This window comes from Phalacrocorax aristotelis, chromosome 9, assembly GCF_949628215.1.
Source record: "Phalacrocorax aristotelis chromosome 9, bGulAri2.1, whole genome shotgun sequence".
NCBI classification, from domain to species: Eukaryota; Metazoa; Chordata; class Aves; order Suliformes; family Phalacrocoracidae; genus Phalacrocorax; species Phalacrocorax aristotelis.
Window position 1 is genome coordinate 10,636,533 of NC_134284.1, and position 27,317 is coordinate 10,663,849.

Genomic DNA, 27,317 nt, shown 5'->3' on the forward strand with positions numbered 1-27,317 from the left:
TCCCGCCGGGGCAAGCGGCGCCGCAGCCAGCCGGCTGCCCGACCGGTTTGCGGTTTCCACCAAACCCGACTCAACTCCCACTGCTCCCAGCCTCCCCGTGCACCACCCGGGAAATATTCGTTAGCGAAAAAGCGCTTTATTACCACAAGACGACGGAAAACAAGGAAGAACTTCTCTCCCGCATCTGCAAAGTCAAGGCGGGGGCGGGGGAGAGACCACGCGTGTGGCGAGACGTGTGCTGCTGCCGCCGGGGAGCCGGGGAACCCCTCTGCAAAGCCCCCTCCCCGGCCCTGGGGTGCCCGGGGGGTGCCCGGCGCTGCCCCCTGCCCTGCCCGCCGCGGCCCCCGAGGCTGCCCCCCCCCCTCCCCGACCATGCCCCAGCCGCCCCCTCCGCCCAACTCACCGCCCGGCAGGTAGGAAGCCGCCGTGCCCGCGGCGGCGGGGGCCCAGGTGCCGAGCACGCCCGACGGGACGGCGGAAGGGCCGGCGGCGCTGCGCTGTCCGTCATCTCCCCTGGCCATTAGGAGGGCGGCCGGGCGGCGGGGCCGCCCCCGGGGGCGGGCGCGGGGGAGCGGGGGGCCGCGGCGCCCTGCCCAGCCCGGCCCTGCCCACGTTGCCCCGAGGTTGAAATGCAGAAGTCAAGGCTCCCTCCTCGGGAAGTAGATTGCCTCGTCGCCCTTTTCCCCTCACGCCCCTGCCACCTCCCCGGCGGAGAGCCGAGAGCCGCGGGGGCGAGCGCGGCGGCGGCGGCGGCGGCGCGGGAGGCCGGGAGCCTGCGCTGGGCTCAGGTCTCCGCTTGGGATCTAGGGCAGTCCCAGGGGTGTCCTGCTCGGAGGAATGGGTAAGTGGCTGGAGCTGCCGGAGGGTTCAAGTGCTGTCAAGAGAGGGGGAGCACCCGCGCGCCGTCGTGTGCCGCCGCCGCAGCTCCCTTATTGACTTTGCTCGTGTTCCTACAACTTGTAAGAACACGTTAAGGGTCAGGAGCGGGGAAGAGAGAAAAGCTAATGACTGCTCGGTTTATTATTAATGTTATCAGGCGAGTACGAGGCGGGGTAGCAGCCGAGTGGACGGCTGGAGCCTGTGGCACGTTGTATATTATTCCTGACACCGATCTTAGCAGTTAACATTTTAGCACGTTTGTTTTACAGCCTGGTGTAATTGTGCTGTTAAGCGAGAGGCGCTAACAGCACCAGAAACGGTCTTTAAAAATTTAGTCGCGACTCCAGCACCGCGTTGCCCTCGCCTCTCCCAAGATGAAAAAGAATTTCCTCAACTACTTTTCTTTCCTCCCCCTCCCCCACGTCTTCGAAAATGTTTGTATTTTCTTTTGTATTTCCTTCGTGTTCCTTTTTCCTGTGCCAATAAAGCTGATTTGTCTGTCGGGGCGATCTCGTTTTTCATCTCTGGAATGTGCTTTTTTGGAATATGCTTGATGCACAGCCTGGAGAGCTCCGACGTTTGTTGCCACGGGCTTTCTTTTCTTTCTTTTCTTTCTTTTCTTTCTTTTCTTTCTTTTCTTTCTTTTCTTTCTTTTCTTTCTTTTCTTTCTTTTCTTTCTTTTCTTTCTTTTCTTTCTTTTCTTTCTTTTCTTTCCCCTCCCTTCAACTTCTGAGACATCCCGCTATTACAAAGAAGCGTGCGTGGAGTGGCCGGGGGTCCCCGGGCTGTGACATCTGCCTTGTGATGAGGAGCAGTTCAGACGCCCCCTTCTGAGCCCTTCGCCGTGTCCGACGGGTGTGTTTGTCTGTTTGCTTGCAGAACCTGCCTTCGGGGAAGTGAACCAGCTCGGGGGGGTGTTTGTCAACGGGAGACCCCTGCCCAATGCCATCAGGCTGCGGATTGTGGAACTGGCACAACTGGGTATCAGGCCGTGTGACATCAGCCGGCAGCTCCGCGTTTCCCACGGCTGTGTCAGCAAAATCCTGGCTCGCTACAACGAGACGGGCTCCATCCTACCGGGGGCTATCGGAGGCAGCAAGCCTCGGGTCACCACCCCTACGGTGGTAAAACATATCCGGACCTACAAACAAAGGGATCCGGGCATCTTCGCCTGGGAGATCCGGGATCGCCTGCTGGCCGATGGCGTGTGTGACAAGTACAACGTGCCGTCGGTCAGCTCCATCAGCCGCATCCTCCGGAACAAAATCGGGAACCTGTCTCAGCAGAGTCACTACGAGTCCTACAAGCAGCACCAGCCGCCCCCACAGCCTGCTCTGCCCTACAACCACATCTACTCCTACCCCAGCCCCATCGCTGCTGCGGGAGCCAAGGTGCCCACCCCTCCCGGGGTGCCAGCGATCCCCAGCACCATGGCCATGCCCAGGACGTGGCCGTCCTCCCACTCGGTGACGGACATCCTGGGGATCCGGTCCATCACAGACCAAGGTGAGGAGGGGGGACCCGGGGCCGCAGCGGCCCCCGGAGTGTTTCGGTGCTCCTGGGCTCCTTCGTCTCCCAGGCTCGGAAGGCGGTTTCGCGGTTCGCCTCGGGAAACCTCTCGCCCTTCCCCAGCCCGAGCCAGGCACTCAGTTTACCGGATGATGTGCCTTGCCTCGGGACGCGGGCAGATCGGAGGTCCCGGGGTGGGCTGCAGGCAGACCAGCAAACCGTATCATATCGGCCGCCACCGCTGCCGTTGTGACCCGGGAAGGGCCCGGGGTGCGGCGGCCCGGGGCGCGGTCAGCCCCCGGCCCCGGTCCCGGTCGCGGTCCCGGCCGGATCCCGCTGCCGCCCTCCAGTCACAGGCGCCGCCTTGGCGTTACCGAGAAGTCCATTTTCTCTAGTTTTCGTAATCAGGCCAAATTTGCTGCGGCAGGAAGTTCAAATGTCACCTAATTGCTTTCATTCTGATGCTGTATTTTCCTCCGAAGCGGTGGTCCAGGAAAACCCCAAGATTTTCTTGTTTTATCCCTTCCATCTTCTTTCTGTTTCTCCGCCTGGAAACGGCGTCGCGTCTCGCTCCCAGCCGCTCGCTCCGCTTTGCCGCAAAGAAAGGGACATTTTTTCCGTTTCGGTCTCTGCCAGTGAACTAACAGTGAATGTGGTTAAAACAACAGTCTAAAATAACCTTCGCCTACAGCGATCTCTGTGTCCCACTCTTCCCTCCCAATTCGCGGAGCGGGGGGGCCTGTGATTTCTGTTTTCATTGCTTTTTTTTGACGGTAACAATCCGGTTCCAGCAACACTTCAAATGCAAGCTGATCCTTCAGGCATTGCAGAGTAATTTTCTCGTTCTTTTCTCAAAAAGGTGGGCTTTTTTTTTTTTTTTTTAAGCAATACACACACACAAGTATGTTTTATTTATATTAATATGTGTAAAAACATATATTTTGTCCTTCTTCGCTCTTTACTTCACGGTATAAAATTTATCTTCAGACCGCACCGGCACAAACAAATGTGTTCCTGAGTCGACTTTAACAAATACGCGCCTGGCAATCTCCGCTCTGTGCTGGGGAGAGGTAGTGTTGGCAATGAACATTAAAAAGAATGAGAACATTACAATCACATGAGAAATGGAGGTTGGTTTTTTCTTTAAAGTGAGTTCCTCTTTTATTAACACCACATTGGCAGGCAGGCAGGCCTCTGACGGTACTGCCGGGTGCCGCCTCGGTATCTGCCCCGTCTTCCTCGGAGCTCGGAGCTGCACACATCTTTCTGCAGCGTAAAATCTCCCCCTCCCCTTCCCAGCAGCGAGCCGGGGCTGCTGAGCGGCCGATGCCGCAGATGGGGGCTGCTCGCCCTTGATTTATAGGATAAACTGACCTTGCTGACACGGAAAGGAAGCCCCTATTCATGGGAAAGTGTGAGATCAGCAGAAAAGGGCGCTCACCGAGAGAGCTCAATTTCTTAAGACAACTTCAGATTTGTGCCTTTCCCCAGCCTCGGCGAGGGGCCGGGCGGGGAGGGAGGGAGGTGTGCCGGGGAAGCCCGCTCCCACGGCGGCTCCGGCGGCCCGCACCCCCCCGGCTCCGGTGCGGCCGGGAGCGGGGCTCGGGGGGGCCGCACCCCTCACACCGCCCCCCGGCTCCCCGGCGGGGCCCGGGGAGTTTGCCCGCCTGCAAACCACCCCGGTATGCCCGTGCCGCCGCTGATGGGCGTCTTAATGCAAGCAATTTTAGCTCTTTCCCCCTCTATCTCCTCTTCCTTCCTTTTTTAAATTTTCTTTCACTTTTTCTTTTTTTTTTTTTAATTTTCTTTTTTTTTTTTGGGGTGTGTGTGTTTTCTTTGTTTTCGTCACAAACTTGTTTGGAGCCTGGTTCATCTGCAGCCATGTCAGGGTTATTTCTAACGGGGTATCGTTAGTCCTCGGACTCGCCCGCACATACACGAGGCGATTCCCGTAAATCCCTCCGAGGCGATCCCGGGGGACGAGTGCCGGGGGGGCAGCTCCGTCCCGCCAGGGCAGGGACGCGGGGACGAGCGACTCGGCCAGCTCCGGGCTCGGCTGGCGATCGCTGCCATCAGCTGCACCGAGGGACCCGACCCCCTGTCTCCCCCGGCATCGCCCTCTCCAGGGGCTCCCGGGGGGCTCGGCGAGGCGTAGCGGGCGAGGGCCAGGCTTCCCCTTAGCTCTGCCCCAGGGGCTGCGTTCCGTGGGGAGATGGAGCTGCCTCCAGCGCGGAGAAAATCGCTCCCCATCCCGGCCCCTGCCTCTAACCCCTCTTTCCCTCCCGTGTTTTCCAGCAGTGAGCGACACCTCGCCTTACCCCAGCCCCAAGGTGGAGGAATGGAGCAGCCTGGGCCGAAGCAGCTTCCCCGCCCCGGCCCAGCACGCCGTGAACGGGCTGGAGAAGAGTTCCCTGGAGCAGGAGGCCAAGTACAGCCAGGTAAAGAGAGAGGGGGGGGAGGCCGGGGATGCACAGGGCCCCTGAGCTCGGCCTCGGGCTTGCGGCCCTTGCCCGGCGCTGCCGCTCTCCGTTTGGAGCCGGTGCCGGCCTTCCCTCGGGTTTGGTTTGCAAACGTGTCCGCCCGGGGGGGCGACGTCGGGAAAGGGCCTGGCTGCGCCCCCCTCCCCCAACCCCCACCCCGCTCCTCTCTCCGCTACCCTCCTCGGCACAGCCGCCGCAGCCCCCCCCGACAGCCCCCAGCCCGCCTTTCTCCGGGCCGGGAGGCTCCCGGCGGGCGGGGGGGCCAGGGCCCGCACCCCGGCCTCCCGGCGCTGCCCCCGCCGCCGCGGCACAGCCCGCCTAGCAGACACTCGAGAATCGCCGCGCACCGGCCCCCGCCGCTGCCCGCCCGCCGAGCCGCCCGGCCACTGGACCCCGCCGCGCCGCCCACCGGGGCTCTGCCCCCGGGCCGGACCCGAGCCCCCGCTCCGGGCCGTGCAGCCCCCGGGCCGTGTGAGCGGGCACGTCCCGCCGCCGCCCGTAAAGCTGCGTTTTACCCTGTCCGCAGCCTGCTCTGTAGGTAGGGGAATAATTTGAAAATGAGGTGTAATTGCTTCCTACATTAAGCATTTTTAAACGCTTAAGTAGACGGCGAATTTCCTACGTTTTAATTACAACACAATATGACTCTTACATAATAAATCTCTGTCTAAATCTTTGTACTTGCTCATCAAATCCCATGCCAGAAGAAAAGCTATAAAAGGCTCAACTGTTACTCATTGGGAAAGCACAGGTTTTGAAACTGTTTTTCCGTGCGATGGAAGCATTTCAAACTGTTTCAGAGGTTTCTCGGATACACTGACTTCCCGGCCGTTCATTTGTTACGCTTATAATGAAGTCGAGGAAAAACCGCGATCTCTGCTTAGTGTGTTCCCATTCAAAGACAGAGGTTTTGGACATATTTTTCGAGTTCTGTGTCTGGTTTTGGATTCCATGTCGAGGAGATTTCTGTAGCTCATGTTTGGTGCTGAGAGTAGCTGAATCAGACCCTTTCAAATCCAAGATGTGGGGCACAAACTGCGAGAATGCTTGCAAAAAACGAGGCAGAGTGGGAAATACTGTAGGCCCCAAAAGCGAACAACCACTTGATTACATACATTGCCATACAAACAATATGCCACCCTTAATGCTGTCCTGTTTGCTTTGTATTACATTTTTATTATCCCGTTATTATTCTGTTCGTTTCACATTACAAATAATGCACAGTGTAGTATAGCCATGACTGCACGGTTAAAGATGGAATTAGAGTTAGATGTAGAGTTAGTATTCATCCTTCCACAATTTTCTTTAAAAAGTGAAACAAAGCGTTAACAGTCTTACTAAAAATGATGGAAATAGCTTGTCGTTATTCCCTTAAGAGCAGCTGTACCGTGACTGTGATGCCGTAGGTTCCAGGCTGGGCCTTCTGCACGCGATTCTGCTGAACTACTCACAGGATCCAGCTCGTAGGCTATAAACCGTGGCCTCTGTTGGTATCTCATTTACCTCAACAAACGTGTTGAGGAACAACGTTATGTACATTGGGTTATTTTCAATGCTGGTGTTGGAAATTATTTTTTTGATCTTTCTTCACTCCTTCAATATTTATGCTTTCCTTTTCGTAATAATATCACTGTTCCACTGTCAATACCAGTCTGACTTTGAAGTTTTGTTCAACCTGAAAGATCGCTTGATAAATGTAATTTAAACATATTTGCTATTTAAAAATGGAGCAAATTTCTATTAATAAAATGGAATTCATTTATCAAACTACATTGTCCAGAGAGTTTAAAAGGGCAGAAAATCTAAAAAGTATTTATCCAAAAGGTTATTTTCAGAACCCTGCTCACTAAAGGAAGACATGGAGGAGATTCCCCCCCTTCCCCATAATAATATGGGTAAATAGAACTCTAACCTATAGACCAGTCTGTTCAGGTAGTATTCAGACCTGCTTACCAGAGAATTCATTCAGGTGCACATTAATTGGTTCATCTGTCATGAGTTTACTACCTTGCTAATTTAGAATGTATTCAGAGAAAGTTCATGTCAAATAAGGATGTGAAAATGTGATTTTTTTTTTGCAGTTCTGGCAACATTCTCGCTGCCAAAAGATTTGTTCCAACCAGGTGCCAAGTGAAATTTATGAACCGAATTCTTGCTGCATGTGGCACTGACTTACTAGCTGTCTGTTCGCTGAAGCGCAGCGAGTCTGGTGTGACGGTTTGTGACAGTAAAGTATCACCAAAAGGCTATGATGTCCGTAGATCTTTACATAGTCTCTTGCAGTGTGTACTGCTGTGGGTGTCAGTAGGCGAGCAGGGGACATAGGTTCGTTTGTATGGATCTAGCAAAGGGGTATCTGGAACGGTGGAGAATGGGGAAGCCACAATCGTAATTTATGTGCCAGAAGGACTACGGTGAAATAGGCTCTGTCTTTGGCCTTCAGGGTAAATGCTGTTTTCCTCATCTCCTTTGGGCAAAGCTCATTACAAAAGCTGGGCCTTAAGAAGGAAGACAGCAGATTTCCCCCAGAGAAGAGAAGTGACTGTTCTTGAATATTCCAGTTTTACGTCTGTATTAGCGAAGTCAGCGGCGCCGGCAGGAGGAGTAGAGCAAGCAGGGAATCAGAGCGTGTGTTTTACTTAGGCTTTCTAATTATACAACAGAAGCACAGGGAATGTGCTCTGAAGCACAGTGACAATGCATTTTGTGTGAGTGATAGGAATTTCTGCTCTTTCCAAAAATATCAGCTCTACAATTTAAGCATCAGCGACATTTAAGGTTCACCTGTCCACAGCCTGCAAATAGCTCCATAGCTACGAGGCGAGTGAAGGACTTATTTCCCCAACCTTAGTCATGGACAGTAATATTTTACTTCTCAAGAAATCCGCTTTACACTCCCTCTGTGTGAGAAAGACTAGAAAAATTGAGCCTGAAGAACAAGTCCTTCCGTACTTTTAACATACATTTATTTGATCCCTCCTTTTAAATGATATACATTTGTTTTAACAACAGGATCCTGCAGGCTTTTTTCGGCTGACACTCTTACTGACATTGCAGGCTTCTCAGCCGGCAGCTGAGGCTGATCCCTTCGATGGGTTTGAATGGCTGCATTTCACCCCTGGGAAATCTGGCCTGGGAGAAGACTCCACAAAAGAGGCAGGGAGACTTCGTGTTTTTGTCCCAGCAATACGCAGTCACGCTCGCTTAACACGAAACTGAACCTCTGGACGTAGAACATTTTGCACTTTATGAATTTCCTGGTGTCTCTGGTGCCTTTTCTGAGATGTTGTTTGGTATTTGGGTACAGGGAGTTGGAAGCTCTGCCTGGCAGACTGTGATTCTGTACCAAATGTTCCCCAGGAAATCAGAGATACCTTGTCAACTTTCTATTCATTTTTAAATACCTGATGTCCCAAGTTATCATTTATACATAAGCAATTGCATTATATTTTCCTGGTGCGTCATATTCACAAATTTGTCAGACAGCTTTGCAAACAGAACGATTGTGAATCAGAGAAACTGAAAATATATTTTTCCGAGAGCTTGGCAGTTTTGGGTCATACACATTTCATACAGAGCTCAGTGATATTGCAGTATTTATATGGAGAGGCACATTCAGTGTGGTGTTGGGGGAAGGCTTCTACAGATAATTACATTTTTAATACAAAGGATGCAGTACAGAGCTTATACTGACAGCTGCATTAGGAAAAAAAAAAAACCCCTGAAAAAACCTGAAATACAAACCCATTTGTACCCGGCATTTGAAATGAAAACATTTAATAAATACATATCATATTTAAAATGCAGTTTTCAGACATCTGATGCTCATGACTTTCTGGACTGAAGCCTCGGATGTGCAAACTGAAAAAACTGTGGTCTGTATTTACACATGTATGAAAATACAGAAGATCTGGTACATGTCTGTACAATTTGTTGAGAGGCAAATAGCTTTGGAAATAGTTGTTTGTATTTGGTTTTTTTTCAGAATTATTTGCTGTGTGTGTTGCTGGAAGCAGATACACACATTGCCGAAGGGAGCTGATACTCATTAACGGGAAAAAACTTGTAACTGTGGGGTCTTAGAGCAAGTGGTTGCTGCAAGCTCGCTCCCGGAAAGGGTACGCTATTCAGAGGCCTGATCCCAAACCTACCAGGGTTGCTGGAAACACTCCTTCTGATTCAGAGGGGCTTGTGAACATGGTTTGAGTGAAAGTCTTCCTCTGACATACTGGGCAGACTCCGAAGTAGCAACTGCTTCACCTCTGTCTCAGCTGAACTTCACCAGCTGTTAGTGGCTTGAGTTTTTGGCTTTGCTGGGATAAGATTCCCTGTCCTTTGGTTGCATTCTGATGAGGGATCATGAGCTCCATGTGCTGTAAGCCCATAAAGGGAAGGCTCTGTTTTAGAGCAAGTGATTGCAAATAATTGTGGGTGCAATTCTGGACAATTATTTGCACAGAAAATGTAGGCATTGTAAATATTTAGTTCCTGAACTTTGAATGTAGATGAAGAATGCACTGTATATGTGGTGGCCAAAGCATCTGTAATTCTTTTTATCTGCAGTGTTTAGAACCCACAACATACGGTAACTTCTCTGGGAATAAGATGAAAACGTAACCTTAAATGTTATGGCCAATTACGTGATCCTCCTACGCAGATTATTTATTGAAAAAATTAACTAGCAGATTACTTATTTGGCATCTTATATTCTAACTCAGGATTCAGGCAGTTGGACTCCTGCTATGGGTCTCTGCAAAATCCATCAATGATAAAGGTCCGGACCTCCCGCTCCCTGCTCATACCCGGGCCGGGGAGAAGGTGTTGAGGGGAGGTGCTTGTTCTCTTTCTTGCCATAGTACCTAGCAGAATTGTTAGCAGAGTTCCTGTCTGGTGCAGGGGCTCAGACCTTGGCTTGGAGGCTGTCTGGTTCTATGTCACTCATTAGGATCTCCAGAGCAGTCCCAGTTACTAAAATACTGTCACTAACATGGCTTGGTCAAGGTCTAGGCATCCATGTCATTGCATGTTGTGGGTGAGGGGCATGAGCTGATCCCACTACATGCACCCGATTCCTTCCCAGGTGATCTGGATGGCACCCCATTCGAACCCCATTTGTGAGACCTGCCTCTTACTGGCCACCTGCTTCCACGGCCAAAACACAGTGCCCTGCCCACCAACCCACATGGCTTCAGGGCACTCCACCCGGATGAAACTAATAAAGAAAGTCAGAGAGGTGAGTGAATGGTATAATGACACTCAAACTGCACTCTGAGCACCCTCTGCTCAAAGAGCCCTGACCCACCAGGAGCTCCACCATGACAAACAGGACCAGGGACTGAAAAGTGAGAGTGGTGGGAGATACTATCACAGCCAAGGAGAGTGCCAGGGGCAGGGGTATTAGGTAGGACTTGATCTGTTCGGTCTTCTGGTGCTTGCAGTAGGGTAGGAAGCAGATAAAGACTGTATAGTGTGTTTGACTTTGTTGTGGCAATTTATCAGCTCTTAAGAATTGCCAGCATAACTGGTCATAATGACCATAAGCATTCAATAATCGGTGGGCTGTGATTTTACCCTCGTTAACTTACCAGCTTCCCAGTAATTGCCCCTGCAGCATCAGAGATTTATTAGACAAAGGGGACCGCTGTTTTGGCTCTCCCTGAAGAGGACAAAGTGGGGACTTTGCCATTTTGACCCCATATTTGCCTAGCTTCTAGCCATCAAGAATCCCTTTGACATCTCTTGTCCATAAGTCTTCTTCCAATCTCAGTTTCATTTAAATAACACCACATTGAAATGGCAACGTATTGTTAAATATATTACATTAAGAAGGCATCTTTCATAGAACCTTTTGCTAATACATTATAGTTTTAACCATCGCCATAGAAAGAATGAATGTTTATTCCTTCAGTGTATTTGCTTGTTTAATGTCCGTGTGTGCCCTGCCTCTGTCCAGATTTTGCCAGAATACCAAGGGGGAATTATTGTGCAAATCTGTTCTAAAACTATGGGACTCTGTTGTTAGCTCCTACTTAAGTGAGTTTGCTTATATGGCATGACTTTTTTTCTGAGCTTTCCTTTTAATCTCGTAAGCACAGTGTATATGTCTAAAGGGGGCTTAAGTTGTGTCTTTGCCGTCAAAATCAATTCCGTGTGCTCACAGCAAACAGGTTTTGTTTTCACTCTAGTTTGAGATAGTCTGGTTGTGAGGTTTGTTAAATAATAGACTATATCCCAAGATCCAGAACCTTCACTAGAAAGGCAGTGACTTCCATTTGTATCATCCTTCCTAAACTGGAGGAAGCGACCATTCAGTGAACATACATACCTTGCACAATAATCTACTTTTGGAAGACATTTTAAGTGGACATACTAGTGCGTGCTTGGTGTGCCATATGTGGTAGATACCACTTCACTGTGAAAACCGTCTAAACCCATCTCTCTTCTGAAGAAGCACTGGAAACCTTTGCTCCCCCCTTTTCCCTTGGAGTGCGCTTAGGTTTTACAACAACCTCCATCTGCCTTGTCTTCATTGTGCCTTTTTCTCCTACCTCTCTTCGTCTGTTGTTTTTGTAGCGGATTCCTCAGTCTCTGAGAAAGAGGTTTTTTTTTTTTTCTTTTGTTTCTGTTGTAGTTTGTTTTGGAAAAGACATAAAATGCCCCTGGCTCCTTTAGGAAAGGATCAGTGATGGTGTGTAAATACAAGTTACTATTTCCAAAACTTGGTTTTTATTTCCCTGAAGAGGCCGAGATTTAAAATTTGATAAGAAAATATAATTAAGAGTGATCTTGATGCATGTCGCAACTATAGTTAAAATACTCAATTGATATTATCTGATTTCTTCGTCATTCAGTGCAGCTGGGGATGCCTATAGGTAAAGGAAATAACTTTACGTTAATAAGAAAGCACATTAAACATGGGGAATGGGATCTGCTCATTATTAAGGGAATGAACATTATTTTAGAAGGAAGTAGTGTGATTTTCTCATGCAGTACATTGTAATACATTGAATTCAGTAACAGGAGAAATAACTGTGAAGAAAATGCCATCTTTGTAAGAGACACTGTATAGGACTGGGTAACTACATTTGGTATCGTAAAGCACTTGAGCATGCAAATTAACTCTGTTTTAATTGTGACTTCAACTAGAATACCACCATTGCTCTGTTTGACGTAGAGTGGAAGAGAAACACTGTAATTTCCCAATACTTGAGAGGTGTCTTTCCATTCTTCAGAGCCCAGTCTTCTGGGAATCAGCCCAGCTCAGCTGAGCAACAGAATGACCGGGACTCCCTTGCCCATGTGTTAACTTTAAACGCTACTTGACTCCAGCGTATTACTGCTGTTCAGTCTTTCTTGAAAATAAAGGCAAATGTTTCACAGTAATATCCTACCTACCAAATGTTTTTCCTCCTGTTCAAGATTTTTTGGACGTCAAAATTATTTAATGACAATGTCCTAATTTTTCAGAGTCTGTTTTATTCCTTTCTGTTTGCAGTAAAATTAATAGAAAATCAAAGGGGGAATATATTAACTAAAATAAGTTAATTCATCTCAGAATATGATTATATAGTCTAATACGAAAAGATCTTTGCAATAAAGTTTTCCAGCATTATAAAAAGACAGCAAACCCTGATTTGCAGGGTCAGCTCTGACTGGGTTATTCACATACAGCTTAGTGATTTTATTACATTTTTCTTAAAAAGATTTTCAATAAAAAGTGTTATCATATACTGGAGACATTTACTCAGTGCTCACTTTTGTAATACTTCTCCTTTAGGTAACTCTGACTTACCTGTGTAGGCACCTTAATTTTAGTGGGACACTGATCTGAATGAGTGTTTGTAGGGTCATGTCATTTTTCCTATTGATGCTGTAGCGCTGAATAGCAGCTCCAGAATTTAGCTCTAATTTAGGTAATTACATTTTCTACCAAAATATTATTTAAGGTTATTAATTTTAAAACCTTAAAAGAAACATAGGTGTTTTACTTACGTCTTTAGGTAATGCCATTTTCCTAAATGAGATTTCCATTACAGGCCTGCTGCTGATGTTTTACTTGGAAAATTTGTTTACTCTTCCCTTGGGATCCCATATGTTGGTCTGAATTATAAATCATATTTAACCTCCAATTAAAAAGGGAGATTTAGCATGTTTGCTTCCTTTATGTTTACAGTTTGTGTTTGATTGCTCCTAGTCTTGTTGTCGTAACCTTTTTGACTGATTATGTGCACGTCACTAAGAATATGAGATATCCTCTGGGTTTTTAAGGTAATTTGCTCTTCTGATTGAAGGACTAGATATTCAGCTCTTCTCCCTGCTATGCTTTTCTCTTGCTATCGAAAAAATGACTTTTCCAGTAGCTACTTGGTGACTGTGTTTTCAGGACATTCAGAAAAGATTAGGTGTTTCCAGAAATTAAGTTTTTCATTTTGAAAGATGAGCAGTGAGAGGGTGTCTGCGGAGCTACGGTAGCGTCCCTGCAGCTAAAGCTACTGCCAGCACTCCGCTTTGCTAGGGAGCTGCTGCTCTGAGCAGGACAGTTGTGGTACCTCTGCAGATTTGTTCCATTTGCTCTCGGGGAAAGGCTCGGTGCTGGAGGTTCAAGGCAACGTGCTGATCCAAGGACAGGAAGGATTCATTCCATCCAAGTCAGTGTTAGAACTGAGAAATACAAATGAAGCAGCGACCTTATTCACCAAAGGTGTGTTCCCTAAGTCTTGACACAGGCTGACTTCTGCTGATTCCAACAGGGGAGTTTGGGCTGAGTCACTGTCCGAGCTCATTAGGGCTGGTGAGGTAGGTAACTTGAGCTTGAAGCCTACGTTGGTTTTCCAGAAACACATTTTTTTTTCATAAACATTTAGAATACTTCTACAAAACATACACTCTTAGTCTATTTAATAAATTATCTATTTAATAAAATATTGTAACAATTACATTACAATGAGCAAGTGATTCAAATAATTGGAAATAATAACTTTAGAATAATTTACATTCTTATGTATGTGTATTAGAGATAGACTATAAAACTGAGGTGGCATCCACCTGTGGCATCAAATCTGCTCTCGTTTGTGTTCATGTAAACCTGAAAGGAGGTAATTTGCTTTATTGCTATTAATAATAACATAAATGCAGGTCTGTGATTTTGAATGCTATGACTCTGGGTCATTTTCTGAAATATTTAGAAGCCACATGGGAATGGATCTCAGGGAGAGGGTCTAATTTTGATACTTGGAGAACACACTCCTGGGAAGCAAAAGGCAGAGAAAGAAAAGTAGAGAGGGGGATGAAACAAAACAAAATAATTAATTACAAGATAGAATTTGAATTTATACCAGAGTGTCTGAAAGTGGAATGTAGCTTGTGTGTTTCTCTGGTATTAGTATGGCCAAGGCAGGGAAAAAAAAGTCAGGTAGTTTGTCTGACATGGATTGATTGGGAAGTTGTCCAGAAAGCTTGTGCCCTGTCTCTCCTTACAATTAGGGAGAGAGGAGGCTGAAGCTGTATGACACATTATACCAGCATAACCTTCATAACAGAAATCAAGGGGGGTGTGTGTTATCTCTGGTTTAGAGTGGAACTGTTTTGAATTTTAGGTGTCCAAACAGCTAATGGAAATTACTTGTTCCAAAGACAGTCCCACATAAGCTTAGTTCTAGACTTGCTTTTCATCCACCTACCCTCTCTGTGCCCCAAATCCCAAACAGACTGAAAAGAGTGACAACAAAAGTCTTCCCTAGTTACTGTCGTACCTGAAGTGTCTAAAACTAAAAATTGCCTCTGTTATGACAACTGAACCAACTCCTTCACTGGTGGAAATACATGCAGACCATTTGTTTCAGCAGCATCATTTTATGTGACCTGAAGAGAGACTTTATGTCCACCACGGCTTTGAATTCTGGCCTGGGTATTCCTTTCACTGGCACTGGTGCGTGTCAGCAGTAACTCAGCAGAAAGGCACCAGACCCATCTTGAGAGCCTGACCCAGCCGCTGTTGTTTTGCAGGCGTATTTGTGAGAACATTTTTAACTGAATTTGTGAATCAGTGGGAGGTTGTGTGGTCTAGGTTTTGAACGCAGCTCTAAAATTTGGAAATACTTATTATGTAAGTGGCTTCAAAACATTGATAAAAGCAGCGATTCAGAGCAAATGTTTCTCTCTGGTCTTTGTAGAAGCTGGACAGCAAGTGCTTTCAAACAGGACCCCTTGTCATTTGCACAGCAGAGGTTCTTGTTCAGTTAGAACAACATGTTTGTTTGTTTGCTTTAAAAATTAGATTTCCCTTGAAAAGCAATGGTTTAAATTAAGAAAAAAAAATATTTATAAAACTTAAAACCCAGGTTCAAGAAGCTCTGCACTTAAAACAAGTTCTAAGGGTTTTAAAAATCCATAAACACCATGGGGTTCTCGCAGTCCTAATTATGAATGTTTAGATTTTGGTGTTCATTTCCTCTGATTGAAATACTGCAGGATGAATTATTCATCCAGTATATACAGGGTCATGGAACTTAATCCCCTCCATTTATTTTAAGTGAATGTCATGTTTGTAAAAAGTGCCAGATTGACAGACAAGATTCAACCCTTCTGATAACCTACATATTGTATCTAAAACTGTTTAGAAGTAAAAACTCTTGTGGTTAAAATTATTGGGTCAAGTCCTTCACTGATGAAAGTCAGAGATGAAAATCAGTTTTTTTGATTGAGTAGCATAGTTTTAAATCACATAAGGTGAGGTCTTCTCTATCCCCTCAGCTTTAGATTTGGACCAGAGGAGGCCTCTGGCTGCTTTGTGGGTATGGCTCAAACCTCCCCTGAAGCAGAGCTGCGCTCCATGCCAGGCCAGTCCTTACCCATCCCAGTGCCCCTGCTTGGCTGGCTGAAGGCACCTGCTGGCATTCACATCATCATGGTTTTGAGTGGTAAAGCTTTGTAGCACTGGAGCTAAAACAAGAATATTCATGAGTTCAGCAAAGCAGCAACAACAGCTTTTCAGCATTGGTGGTCTCTGACAGGTCGTAACTGGTGGACCCTCCACAACTGCCTCTACGTCCTCCCCTCCGTAGTTAGGGCAAGATCTTTCTCACATTCAAAACAGTTAGACGCTATAAAAACATCATCTGTCTCAGTTGCAATTTACCTAAGGGGGGGCAGGTAAAAGGATTGTTCTGTCTGTTATAAATCACTATAGGTATTCTTTTAAATTAAGCTTCTACAAGAACTAGTGAATCCTTAGTCACGTCCCATCTGTTTTATCAGTAACAACCCAAGTAGTGCCTCCAATGTAATTCAGTGACAAACTAGGACTTTTCCATTTAGTTCAGAGACTTTAATTTTACTTTGTGCCGTAAGACCATACTAAGGAAAACCATACAAAGATAAATAGAAGAACATATATATGATTGGTTTAAACATTCATCAACAGTGTCTGAGTTAATGTGAGCTGTTCAGGAGCTCATATTTGCCCCAAATCATGCAAAGCGACCAGTTTCTGGTTGCTGAGAAATGCCTGGCAGCCTTGCCTGCAGGAGCTGCAGGAGGCCAGATCATGGGCTCGAGCATCAGTGGACCAGCAAAGACGCGGCTTGTTGGCGCATTGCCTGGCACAGAACTAGCCTGTGCCCACTAGCACACGATCAGCCTCTACCTCAGCATGGGGTAGGGCAGGGCACAGCCCAGGGACCCCACCTGACAGGCTGTGTGGACGAGGCCACTCTGTTCCGGCAGAAGAGAGGAAAGCTGTAGGGCTGGGTATTGGTATTGCATGGCATTGCTCACCCTCAGGGCCAAAGAATTCACCCTGGTCTGTTTTATTTACATGTACAGATGCAGTCATCAGCTTCAGGGACCTTTTTTGCCCAGCCACAACATTTGGACATAGCAGGAAGCTGTTTCTTGAGGACCAAAAGTTGCCCTTCTTACAGATAGCACTACCCATGTACTCTTGGCCTGTGCTGGTGGGGTGGGGAGAGGTGCTTGGCAAAGTGAGTGCATCAAGCAATATTTCTCCATGGCATAATGCAGCATTATGCACAACTTTGAAGGATGTCTTTACAGTCTTACTCTTCCTCAGATAAGATGTTGTTAGAACATCTGCCTTTTCCAAAGAGCTCTAAAAGGAAGTGCCAGCAGTTGGAGAGCATCTTACAGCATGGCAGTCTGTACAGCATATGGGAAGCATTTTCTCCTCTTCTCTGCGGCAAACGAGGACTCTGTCTTTTCCCAGAGCCACACAGGGTAGAGGGGAGCAGTGACAACACAAGAAGCTGGAGGGACACGTGCCTCCTCTGTGGCCTAGGAGGAATCCTTTCAAAAGTACAGCCAAGGGTTCACAGGACATGACCACTCATAGTGCGGAATCCTACTTAAAATGGGGCTTCTGGGCACATCCTTGAGCCCACTGTTTGGTACCAGCCTGCTTGGGAGTGGGCAAGCCTGGAGTAGCAGGGCGGCCTTGCAGAGTCCAAAAAACCTCTTCTGAGCCTCAAGGGATGGAGGTTTGCGCTGCCACAATGGCTATGAGACTCTTTAGGGACTTGCCCCAGGTCTTTTCTCCTTCCACCACCCCTTCTGGGTTTCTGTAGTTCTTCCCTCTGCAGGATCCCTTTGGGTTGTGGCTTTTGATGTCCCGGTGTTACAAAATGGCTCAAATGGCTCTACTGCCTCTGTAAAAAGCTTTTTGTTGCTGTTTGGTAGAAAAAAACCAGAGAGGTGCTCTTTTCTTGTTTCACATTCTTCTGAAAAGCACTTTACACAGTGGAATGGGCAGGGAGCTTGGCGAACAGCAGCTTTTTAAGGCCTGTCACACTTCTTACTTTCTAGTAAATTCAGTGAAATAATTTTCCATGTGATTTAAGAAGTGTACTAATTTACAGTGCAATTATTTGAAGGTTTGTATTAATTAGCATTGTTGCAAACACTGATATTTAGAGCTGAGGCTAAAGTGTAATTCTGAGACACAGTAGGGGAACATGTAATTGGAGTTGAAGGTCAGGTCACATATTTTGATTTTCAAAAGAATAAGGCAAGTTCAGCTTCAACAAAGTGTTTATGGATTTGGAATGACAATTATGTTGCTGCTGCAGCTGTATGTTTTGTACTAATTAATATACCTATCGGAGGCTTGTGGCTGGGATCCCGTCACTGCCTCCTGCTGTTTTAGATTGCTGTACACATTTATATTGACTCCAGCAGGATTACTGCTTAGTTTTCCAAGTGGCAATGGGAGGATAGTCCAGTCAGTGGTCCCGTGAGTTACACTGGTAGGAAACTCATGAGCCTTGCAGCAGGCCAGTGCCGTTATGGACGTAAATACTGGAAATCTATGCAGGTGCAATCCAGAATGAAATTGAACAAGTGAAATGTTAACATCATGTGAAGTTTTAGCAGAAACAAAAGTCTGTTTCACTTCTTAAGTCTGTGCTATCCAGGTTAGGTCTGGCTCTACCAGGTGATTAAAAATGGCAGATGCTACATGTTTTGCTGAACTGATACCTGTTCTTTCATATTCAGATAGGAAATGTTTCTGGGAAAAAACACCACCCCAAATCCTAAAACATAAACACTACGCAAATCAAAACTTAAGCAAGATAAATGATCTTGGTTTCTACCTGTTCTGCTGGAGAAGCATTTACAGGGCGTGAAATAAACCACCAAACACTTTTCTTTAAATAAGGAGTCATTTATTGTGAAATCCTACAGTGGCAGACTGAAGGACTCACCCTTCTCTATTTAAATAGAAACCCTTCTCCCCCACCTACGGAAGGACTGGGCAAAATAGCTCACAGGAAAGGACCCAGCCATGCTATTGTTTTGTGTACAGAAGCCCTATTGAAACCAGGAGAAGCTGTGAGCAAAGAACATTTGCAAGGTTATGTCCCAAGTACCTAGAAAACAGATTTTTAAAAGACATCATCAATAACTATAATACTGTAGTTCTGACTCATGCTCTGAGCAAACAGTTACCAAAGAGTTTAAGATGTTCCCATCCCCCCAGCTGCTTGTTACCTCTCTGCTGCAGGGAGCATTACTTCAGGATCTGTACCTGAGCCTGCCCGCTGCAGCTCAGGGCTGAGCCCACCCTCCTTTGGGGCTGGGGTAGGGGAGGTGCTGGCATGGGTCCGTCTTTCCTGCTGCTGGTATGGCCATGGCCACCGCACAGCCAGCTTCATCTGCCACAGCACTACCTGCCAGGGCCCCGCCACAGCGGCCAACACCCCATGTGAGGTTTGGGAAAGGTGGGTCAATATTGCAGCTCACCCGCTCCAACCCATGGGACTCATTGCCAAGAGGATGAAGTTGCTCAGCCAGAGAGATGAGACAAATGCATCACATATAGCTCCAGCAGTAGCTTTCAAACATAATGATCAGCTGCAACCATGGGCTTAAGAAGTCCCTGAACAACAGCTTGCAGGAAGGCGGGTGGGCATAATGGGGGGGGCTAAGAAGTTCCTGCCCTGCTCTCAGCATGTGTTACCTAAATATCTGTGGCTGGTCACTGGCTGGGACAGGCTGCTGGGAGAGGTGTGCAGCGCTGATGCGGGGTAGCTGCTCTTAAAAGCAACACATGGTGGTGGGGGGGGTCACCCTGTCCCTGAAATCCAGGAGAGTGGTTATTGGTGGCTTTCTGGGTGCCCCATGGGCATCACTGGCCTGGCTTGTACAAGGTCTCTGAGGGCAGCTTCTTTTATGGCAGATCGACTGTTTTACCCTCTTAGAAATGTTTTTCCCTTTCCTTTCAGGCACCCAATGGCCTCCCGGCCGTCAGCAGTTTTGTGTCAGCACCTGCCATGCCTCCCTACGCCACACCAGCCCAAGTGTCACCTTACATGACGTACAGTGCTGCCCCATCCAGCTACATGGCCAGCCATGGCTGGCAGCATGCTGGCGGCACCGCGCTGTCCCCTCACAGCTGCGACATCCCCACCTCGCTGGCATTCAAGGGCATGCAGACGGCCAGGGAGAGCAGCCACTCGGTCACGGCCTCTGCTCTCTGATGCAGGAGCTGGTCCAGGACAACTACGAGCCCACTAGCTGGTCGTCCCCTGAGCCTGGCTCACAGACTGCTCTCTTCATGCCGGTGATATCTGGCGTTTCTCCTTGTGACTTGTCTCCCATAATGCTTTTGGGATTGAAAGAGCTGAAGACAACATCAGAAACAGAGAAGTGTGGTGTTGCGCTCTTTAAGTAAAGACCTTGCGTCCCTCAAAGGGCTCATGGAGCCTTGTCCCACTCTCTCCTGGTCAAACCACACGTATTTATTCTTAATCATCACAGACTTTCTAAATGTGCAATTGTTATTAAGATTTGTGTAAAAATCAATAAAAAAATCACCACAGAAAATTCTGCTACGCCTCAACTCAGCAAAGGCGGCTAAATGGGAGGTGGTTGCCGATTGCCAAGAGATCAACCCTTTCATCGATGAGGTTATACAATCCACGCCTATTGAGAGATCACTTTTTGGTTGTTTTGTTGGGTTTTGGAAATCAAACATAGAACCAAAGCAATAGGTGCCTCTCAGATTCTTCTGGCATGTCGCCATCGTCAGGCAGTAGAAATACCTTTGTGTTTTTATCCATTTGTAAATATAGGCTTTTCACAGCATTTGTTTTCACCTTCCAGTACATTTATTTCTACTTTTTTTGTTGTTGTTTTTTTTTTTTTTTTAAGTTAAAATGTGACTTTCTAGCTATTTGCTGTGTCTTTGTGTGGTGGGGTGATAGTCTCAGATGATGAGGTTTTAGGTAAGGTTTTTTTGCATCGTGTTTTTGTGCCTACAGCGGAGGCTTGCTTCAACATCTCATGAAATACAGTTATTTCTTTAGCAGAAGATTCAAAGGCAGAAATCCAGCCAAGTAATTCTCCCCACCTATAGCCAGCCTCCCACATTCATGAAACATCACATCTGTGTTAAGTATACAAACAGAAATGGGTAGAAAATACCTGAATGAAACTGAAAACTGTAGCGGAAAATGCCATTAGGGCGCAGCCTGTGCAGAGATGCTAACAAAGCCGTGTCAGTCAACAAACCCACTGCAAAACAGAATTGTACCATCATTGTCAGCTCGCTTGTGTCCATGATTTTTGGCCCCAAGATTATGCTGTAATTTTTTAAAGAGGAAGTTGTCATTAATTTCTGCTTTGATGAATGTAAAATATGGCTCTTGGTAAATTTTACATTGTTGTTCTGAAGCATTTTTTTCCCCTTGTAGGTATACTGGTGGTGGTGCTACAAACACAGATATTATTTAATATTAACAAATTCCCTTTCTACATTTCTGTATCCAGTGGCAAGTACTCTGTGCCAGTTATTTTGCTTTAAACTTTAATCTCAAGAAAGCTAACACTCTGATCTTTGAAAATTTACTTATTTTCCTTGGGCAATAATAAAGTTCTGACTGCTATTCCAGAATGCTTTCCACATGCTGTAGGTATGTTCAGATTATGAACGTGGAAAAAAAAAAGTTAAGCCTGGTGTGACATTTCATATCCTTCATAGAATATTAATATATTGTGTATTTTTATAAATGTTGTGCAATAACTTAAATTACACTAGTGCGAGTTAAAGCAGAGGAGAAAAATTCATTCCTCTAATATTGATCTGTCTGCATACCATATTAAACATTCATTCAGTGGGAAGAGAAAATACAGTTCTCTCTTGAAATACAGTCCTCTCTTTGTGGCTTTCCAGCTTTCATCACCGAGACAGCCGTGGGTACATTTTCATCTAAGGAACCACTACAAATGTTGCATACCATATATCCACTCGACTGGCTGCTGCCACTTTTGCATTTTGCATTAGAAAACTGACTAACTGAACTCTATTTCTATGAACAACATAGGTCTTGTATCATGGCCCTAAGGAAAGAAACAGCTGATCTCAGAAGCGATTCCGTATACTTCAGCCTCAGTACAGCAAAGGCATTTGATAGCTGTTTAGCTTTATCGAGATGCTGAAACCCTCGTTAGTCAGTAGAACGCTTTTTAAAGAATGTTTTTCTGAAACTACTAAAGGTAACGTGCACACAAGTGCATTTCCGTGCTGCCTCACTGTGAGTGACGTGATGACGTTGCTCTGCCTTTATGCAGTTGTAGCTGAAATAAGATGAGCCTTAACACCATGAAAAAGAAATTGGTTTAATTCTAGACAAGCTCTTCACTAAAAATAAAATGGAGGAAATAAAAGATAAGGAAAAAATCACAGCAAGGTATGTCAAAGAAAAAAAAAAAAAACCAAACAAAAAAAGAAGAGAAGCCTTCCGTAGCACAGCTTTTCAAGCTCCAAGAATTCACAAGCCTGTAACAAAGTGTGCATTTCTTAAAAGTTTTCAAAATTTTCCCAGGCAACAGGAGGTAATTTCTGGTATAAAAGCTGTCTTTTCTGAGATTCTCATGTTTTGGAAATTACTTAGAGAGACGGATCCTTAGCTTGTATGACTTGTTTGCATTATCTTGTCTTCAGCTAAGTTGGGATAATTTATAAAGCAAGGACAAGACATGACGTCAGTTACTCCTCACGTGGGAATACACTGTCATGAACCGGTTTCGTTTTGTTTTGTGTTTAGGTACAGCTCTCTGCACATCTGTCTGCTGTACGTAATACCTTACCCCCGAGTGGAAAGTCAGTGGAGCTGTGTGCAGAAAGTGTTGCTCAGAGTGAGCAAAGGTACCTTGACCTTGGCCTGTGGTGCACTGCCTGTGATGGACATTTTCTGTGTGAATTTCCATAACATTTTTTTTTTTTTAAATGTAAACCTACAATGTTAAATATGCTTTTGCGCAAGGAATTTTTTTCCTGCTTATACTCATGGGTAAACTGAAAACCACAACATGCTAGCTTATTAGCCACACAACTTTAAGCTACTTTGCAATAAACAAGCGAGACAAAGGGATTTTTTTTTTTTTAATAATAAACAAGGGTCAACTTCTGCTGTCATGTACAGGGTTATAAATCTGGAGTGAACCCACTGAGGTGAATGGATTAATTTGGGAAATATGCAGTGTACATGAGTGCAGAATTTAAGTTTTTAATCTGAAAAGCCTACACTTTATTCGCAGAGTGTCAAATGTTTTCAAAGAAATCCATGAAGCCTAACACTCCCTTCTATGACAGCTCCACTGTGTTTGCATGGTCCTGGTACAGAAGACTTCCAGTGTAAAGCTGAATCAGGCCCCATATTACGCCAGGAGTAATGGGGGATTGGGCTGGCACGTTCATGGGTTCGTTTTCTGCTTTCTAATGGTTCTCTTTTCATCAAAGATCAGGCTGAGCTATTAACTGAAAAAAAATAATGTTGGAAAGGATGTAAAACTGAAGGCTATATATGTATATATAGTATGTTTAAAGCCTTTTATTTTTATATTTTGAATGCTCTAAATTAATAAAAGACTAATTATAAAGCATTTTGCTTTTAATTTTCAAAATTACCTTAGTAGTGTTTTCTCTTTGGCTAAGTACTGATAATGAAATGGAACAATGAGGAACATTTGCCTTAAAATTATAAACTGTAACAGAGCTAATTTATCTATTTTAGCCATGAAGTAGCACAGGTATGAGAAGTCACTGTTGTCAAATTTAGACAAAAGAGGGGTTTATTGAGCATGTCAGTACAAGCATCCTTGAAAGCGCTGAGAATGCATTTATATTTTTAGCTTTTTGTTGCTTTTCTAATGCATTAAAAACACTCATGAGACGAGACTTCACATGTGAACTGTCATTTTCAAGTAACAGTCTGGAAAGATATTTCTTTAGGATTGCTGGGAAAAAGGTCTGTACGTCCTTAAGAGGAAGAACATTTTAAAGTTAACAGTGTGAATGTAGTATGAGGTGATACAGAAACCTTCAGCAAATGCAAGGTATGCATTCATTCGACAAACCAGATTTAGATAATGGGACCATTTTTGTAACAGACTAATACATATTTTTAAGTTATTTAAAGAGTCGTTGAAAAGAAACTGTAGAGTGGCACAACTGCGTGAACTGAAACTATGTCTTCAATGCGCACAGCAGAAATTATCATCGTTCACAGAGGTAGTTAGAATGGCTAGTAAAGACAGGAGTACATCACTGAAATATTATTTGTATTTACAGAAATGGAAAAGCAACAACTTTAGCTTCAGAGCAACATTTATCTATAGAAAGGTGCATTTCTTCAAGGTGTATGGCTAGCTAATTATGACTGCATATGTGCGATCAGTCTAGAACATTCTTTCTCCATCCCACAGTGGTAATGAAGGCTAAAGGGGCAGTCGAGGTGCATTGAACATTTTTATTACAGGACAGCTCTCTAAGCAAGAGTATATGAAGGTGGATAAAAAATTCACAGTAAAAGCTCATATGCCTAAAAGTATTTCTTTCTGTTCATGTATTTACTTATTTCTTCTATGAGTCCCACAGTTGTTTTGCACTTTCTTGTAGTTTGATTCAGACTAATTATTTTCAGGATCTTCTGTGACCTGAGTGAGATTTATACGACATATTCGGCTAAGAACAAGTAGGACATTTAACAGTATGTGTGTTTTTCAGGTTGCAACTAGTTGTGCTGTCCTTTCTCTATCCTAACTCTCAACAACTTAAGAAGCTCTTCTGTCAGTGTTGAAATCGTACTGGACTGAACTGCAACCGAACCCAAGACTGATGCAAGAGTTTGCAGAGTATGGGTCATGTTCTTAACCTGGAGTCGATGAAGCTGGCAGTTTACACTCACGTAGTATCTGGCCCTACATGATTATTCAATTTTTTAATTCAAAATCCCCTGAAAGTTATTATCTTGCCATTTCAGTTGAAAATTTTTAAGAAGTGAATTGACTACATAGCATAATTTAGTGTCCAGAATTTTCAGTTTGTCCTTGAAAAACTAACTTGTTCCTATGTCTCCTTTATATTTTCTCTTGATCCAGTAAAACAATTACAAATATCAACCGTGCTATTTACGTATGCACTTACAGAAAAACGTGTTAAATGTTTTCTTGGATCAGGACCTGAAGGCCAAATCTGTTTTGAACTGTATTAACATCAGTGTAATCCGAGGGCATTCAACATCATAAAGGATGAGAATCACTTTTACTTTATTAAAGTGTATTTTAGAATGCATATAATTTTAAAAAGTACATTTTTCAGAAGCGCTGCTTGTGATCAACTGTGTTCTGAAGCCATGCATAAACGTATTCGTAAACCAAAAGCATCACTGCACCACCTGGAAGAAAAGATACTATTTTACTACATACAAAATTCAGTATTTTCAAGATTTTGTAGCGCATTTGTAGTGTGTAATCTAAACCAGGATATGGCAAAGCCTTATTTGCAAAATGGATGGTTCTACCAATTCCCTGATTCATTACAAATTCACCAATTCTTCAACCGTACCAATTTTACTTAATATTAGACCATAAAGTTGATGTGAAAAGCTTGTATATTAAACCAAAATCACCCCAAAATGTGATTTTTCCTAACATTTTTCAAGATTAATATTTTTCTTTGTTCTTTTACAAGTGAAGCTTTTAATCTGAGTGTGTATATTTGTGTTTGTTTACAGTTAGATTTGGCCATGAAAGAGCAACATGAGTGGTGGAATGACAAAAATTCATCACCGGGGTGATGAAAATGCTTCCAGGTAAGATTCAAGAAAGGTTTTCAGCTGTTTGTTTACCATGTCTAGAGGCGAAGATCATAGTATTGAAATGAGCATAATCTTCCTGTGCCTGTACCTGGCTATGAATCCACAGGCAAGCACCGTGCCAGCACTGGGGACAAATATTTTCTTGCCTTTACCTTTGCCGGTTGGCTCAGCGGGTTAGAGTGGCACCTCTAAGTCTTCTGCTGAACTGGGCTGACCTTTCTAGATAGATGGGATAGGCTCAGACAATTAGGCACACAGAACTACCACATGAGTTTTCCCATGCTATTTATCCTAATGAACCACCATCAGGCTTGAAATCCTCTATGAACAGCAACTCACAGAGAGCTAGACAGAGCAAAAGTTTACAAAAGGCTTTGACCAACAAACAAATCATAGACACAATGTCTAAGATGTGATCTGAACTCAAATCAAGGCTGATTCCAATTCTCATGCTGTGTGATCTGTTTGTGTATCTCTTTTCATGAAAGCATTCATGTGTTGGAAGAAGGAATTACCTTTCCAGTCACAATGAAGATTGTATTATTGTTTCATCAGAAAGCCAAATCTATATATTAGTCAATGGGACTACAGAAGTGTTTAAAATGAAGTGCCCACTCAACTGACTTGCTGGATCTGGGCCAGAACATGTGTAGTCATTTGTAAGATGGTAAATTTTATTCCAAAATCTGCTGTGCTAACGGGTACTGGGGATGTGAAACCCTGCCTTCAATTTGTCCTGTATGTAATCTAGTATCTCTGAGGGAAAAGGCTTTTAGCTCCACAGTTATGCCTAGCTGCCTTGTTTCCCCTCCCCACCTTCTTCCTTTACCCTGCACAAGAACCAGGCATGGTCTAGCACTTAGCCAGACGGATTGGATATGCAAACATTTACAGACAAACCTAATGCCTCCTTTGTACTGCAGAACAGACTCTGTACCTACTTGCTTTTAACCATGTGTGTTCTTGCCTATTAAACCACCTTGCGCAATTGGAAATACGATTTCACAGGAATGGGATACTGTTCAAACTGGGGCTTCTGCTCTTTTTGACTCAGACTGCCTCTGTGGGCTGGCAAAGTCTAAGAGCTGTGTGCTTTGCTTTCATGATTAATCAAAACCAGTCAGAGAAAAATAGTCTAAAAGTCAAAGAAGATCTCGCTCTCAACCGCTGTGCTCCCGCATTTGGAGTAACAACTAGTGAGAAGGGATCAATCAACAAACCCAGTTTTAAGCTATGCGTGTCCTCTTAGCCTTCTAGGGCCATGCAAGTCTCTTCCCAGCTCATGTTATCAGTATTTTAGCGTCTGTTCTTTACAGCCCCTACAGAGCACAGGAAGAAGAAAGTGGAATTCGATACGCTTGGGCTATGCTTCGACTATTTGAGAGCATTTATACCGGAGAGACTCTAACCAGCGTTTTAAAATGACTTTATATGGGTACAGAATAGTCCTAGTGAAACCAAAAAATCACATCAGAAGGAATGGGACAAGCTTTAAGAAACACTTCCAAAGGTATTACAGTTCTGGCGTTTGCATGGATGCATCTCACTTGTTCACAAATAAAGTAATTGCACAAACCAGCAGTTACTTGGATCTGCAATCATCTTTTGTGTACGTGTAAATTATTTTTTTAGACATATTTAGCCAAGTCCGTCTATGATACTATTTGATGATGCTAATATCAAAAGAAATCATTCAAAGATGAAAGAGAGGTTGATGATTTCTGGTACACTGTTTCATTTATTTGACTGATGCTTACTACATTTTTTCAAGAAACTGAAGAGAAAGCAACAACAAAAGCAATATAGAAATGACAGAGGGAAAATTACCTGGACC

The 27,317-nt window shown here is 44.9% G+C and overlaps 2 protein-coding genes across 11 annotated transcripts in view; one reads left to right on the plus strand and one right to left on the minus strand.

Annotated features, from left to right (window-relative positions):
* Nucleotides 1-615: 615 nt before the first annotated feature.
* On the plus strand, nucleotides 616-22,616 carry PAX9 (paired box 9). Of its 4 annotated transcripts, none has more exons than XM_075103428.1 (5): nucleotides 616-841; nucleotides 1,759-2,385; nucleotides 4,687-4,826; nucleotides 9,949-10,101; nucleotides 19,607-22,616. In XM_075103428.1, exons 1-5 carry the CDS (start codon nucleotides 838-840, stop codon nucleotides 19,859-19,861), a joined length of 1,179 nt encoding a protein of 392 aa, XP_074959529.1. In that variant the 5' UTR covers nucleotides 616-837; the 3' UTR covers nucleotides 19,862-22,616. The 4 variants fall into 4 exon arrangements, with proteins under 4 accessions (XP_074959529.1, XP_074959532.1, XP_074959528.1 ...); XM_075103427.1 differs by having other exon boundaries at nucleotides 627-841; nucleotides 4,684-4,826; XM_075103431.1 differs by lacking the exon at nucleotides 9,949-10,101.
* A 2,292-nt stretch (nucleotides 22,617-24,908) lies between these two features.
* Nucleotides 24,909-27,317, minus strand: part of SLC25A21 (solute carrier family 25 member 21) — a 265,831-nt gene continuing 263,422 nt past the window's right edge. For all 7 annotated transcript variants that reach the window (XM_075103436.1, XM_075103434.1, XM_075103432.1 and 4 more), the window contains 2 exons: nucleotides 27,311-27,317; nucleotides 24,909-25,060 (listed from right to left, as the gene is read on the minus strand). The exon at nucleotides 27,311-27,317 is cut by the window's right edge and continues 46 nt beyond it. In XM_075103436.1, coding sequence (XP_074959537.1) covers nucleotides 24,981-25,060; nucleotides 27,311-27,317 — 87 coding nt within the window. In that variant the 3' untranslated portion in view covers nucleotides 24,909-24,980. The remainder of the gene's footprint in view (nucleotides 25,061-27,310) is intronic.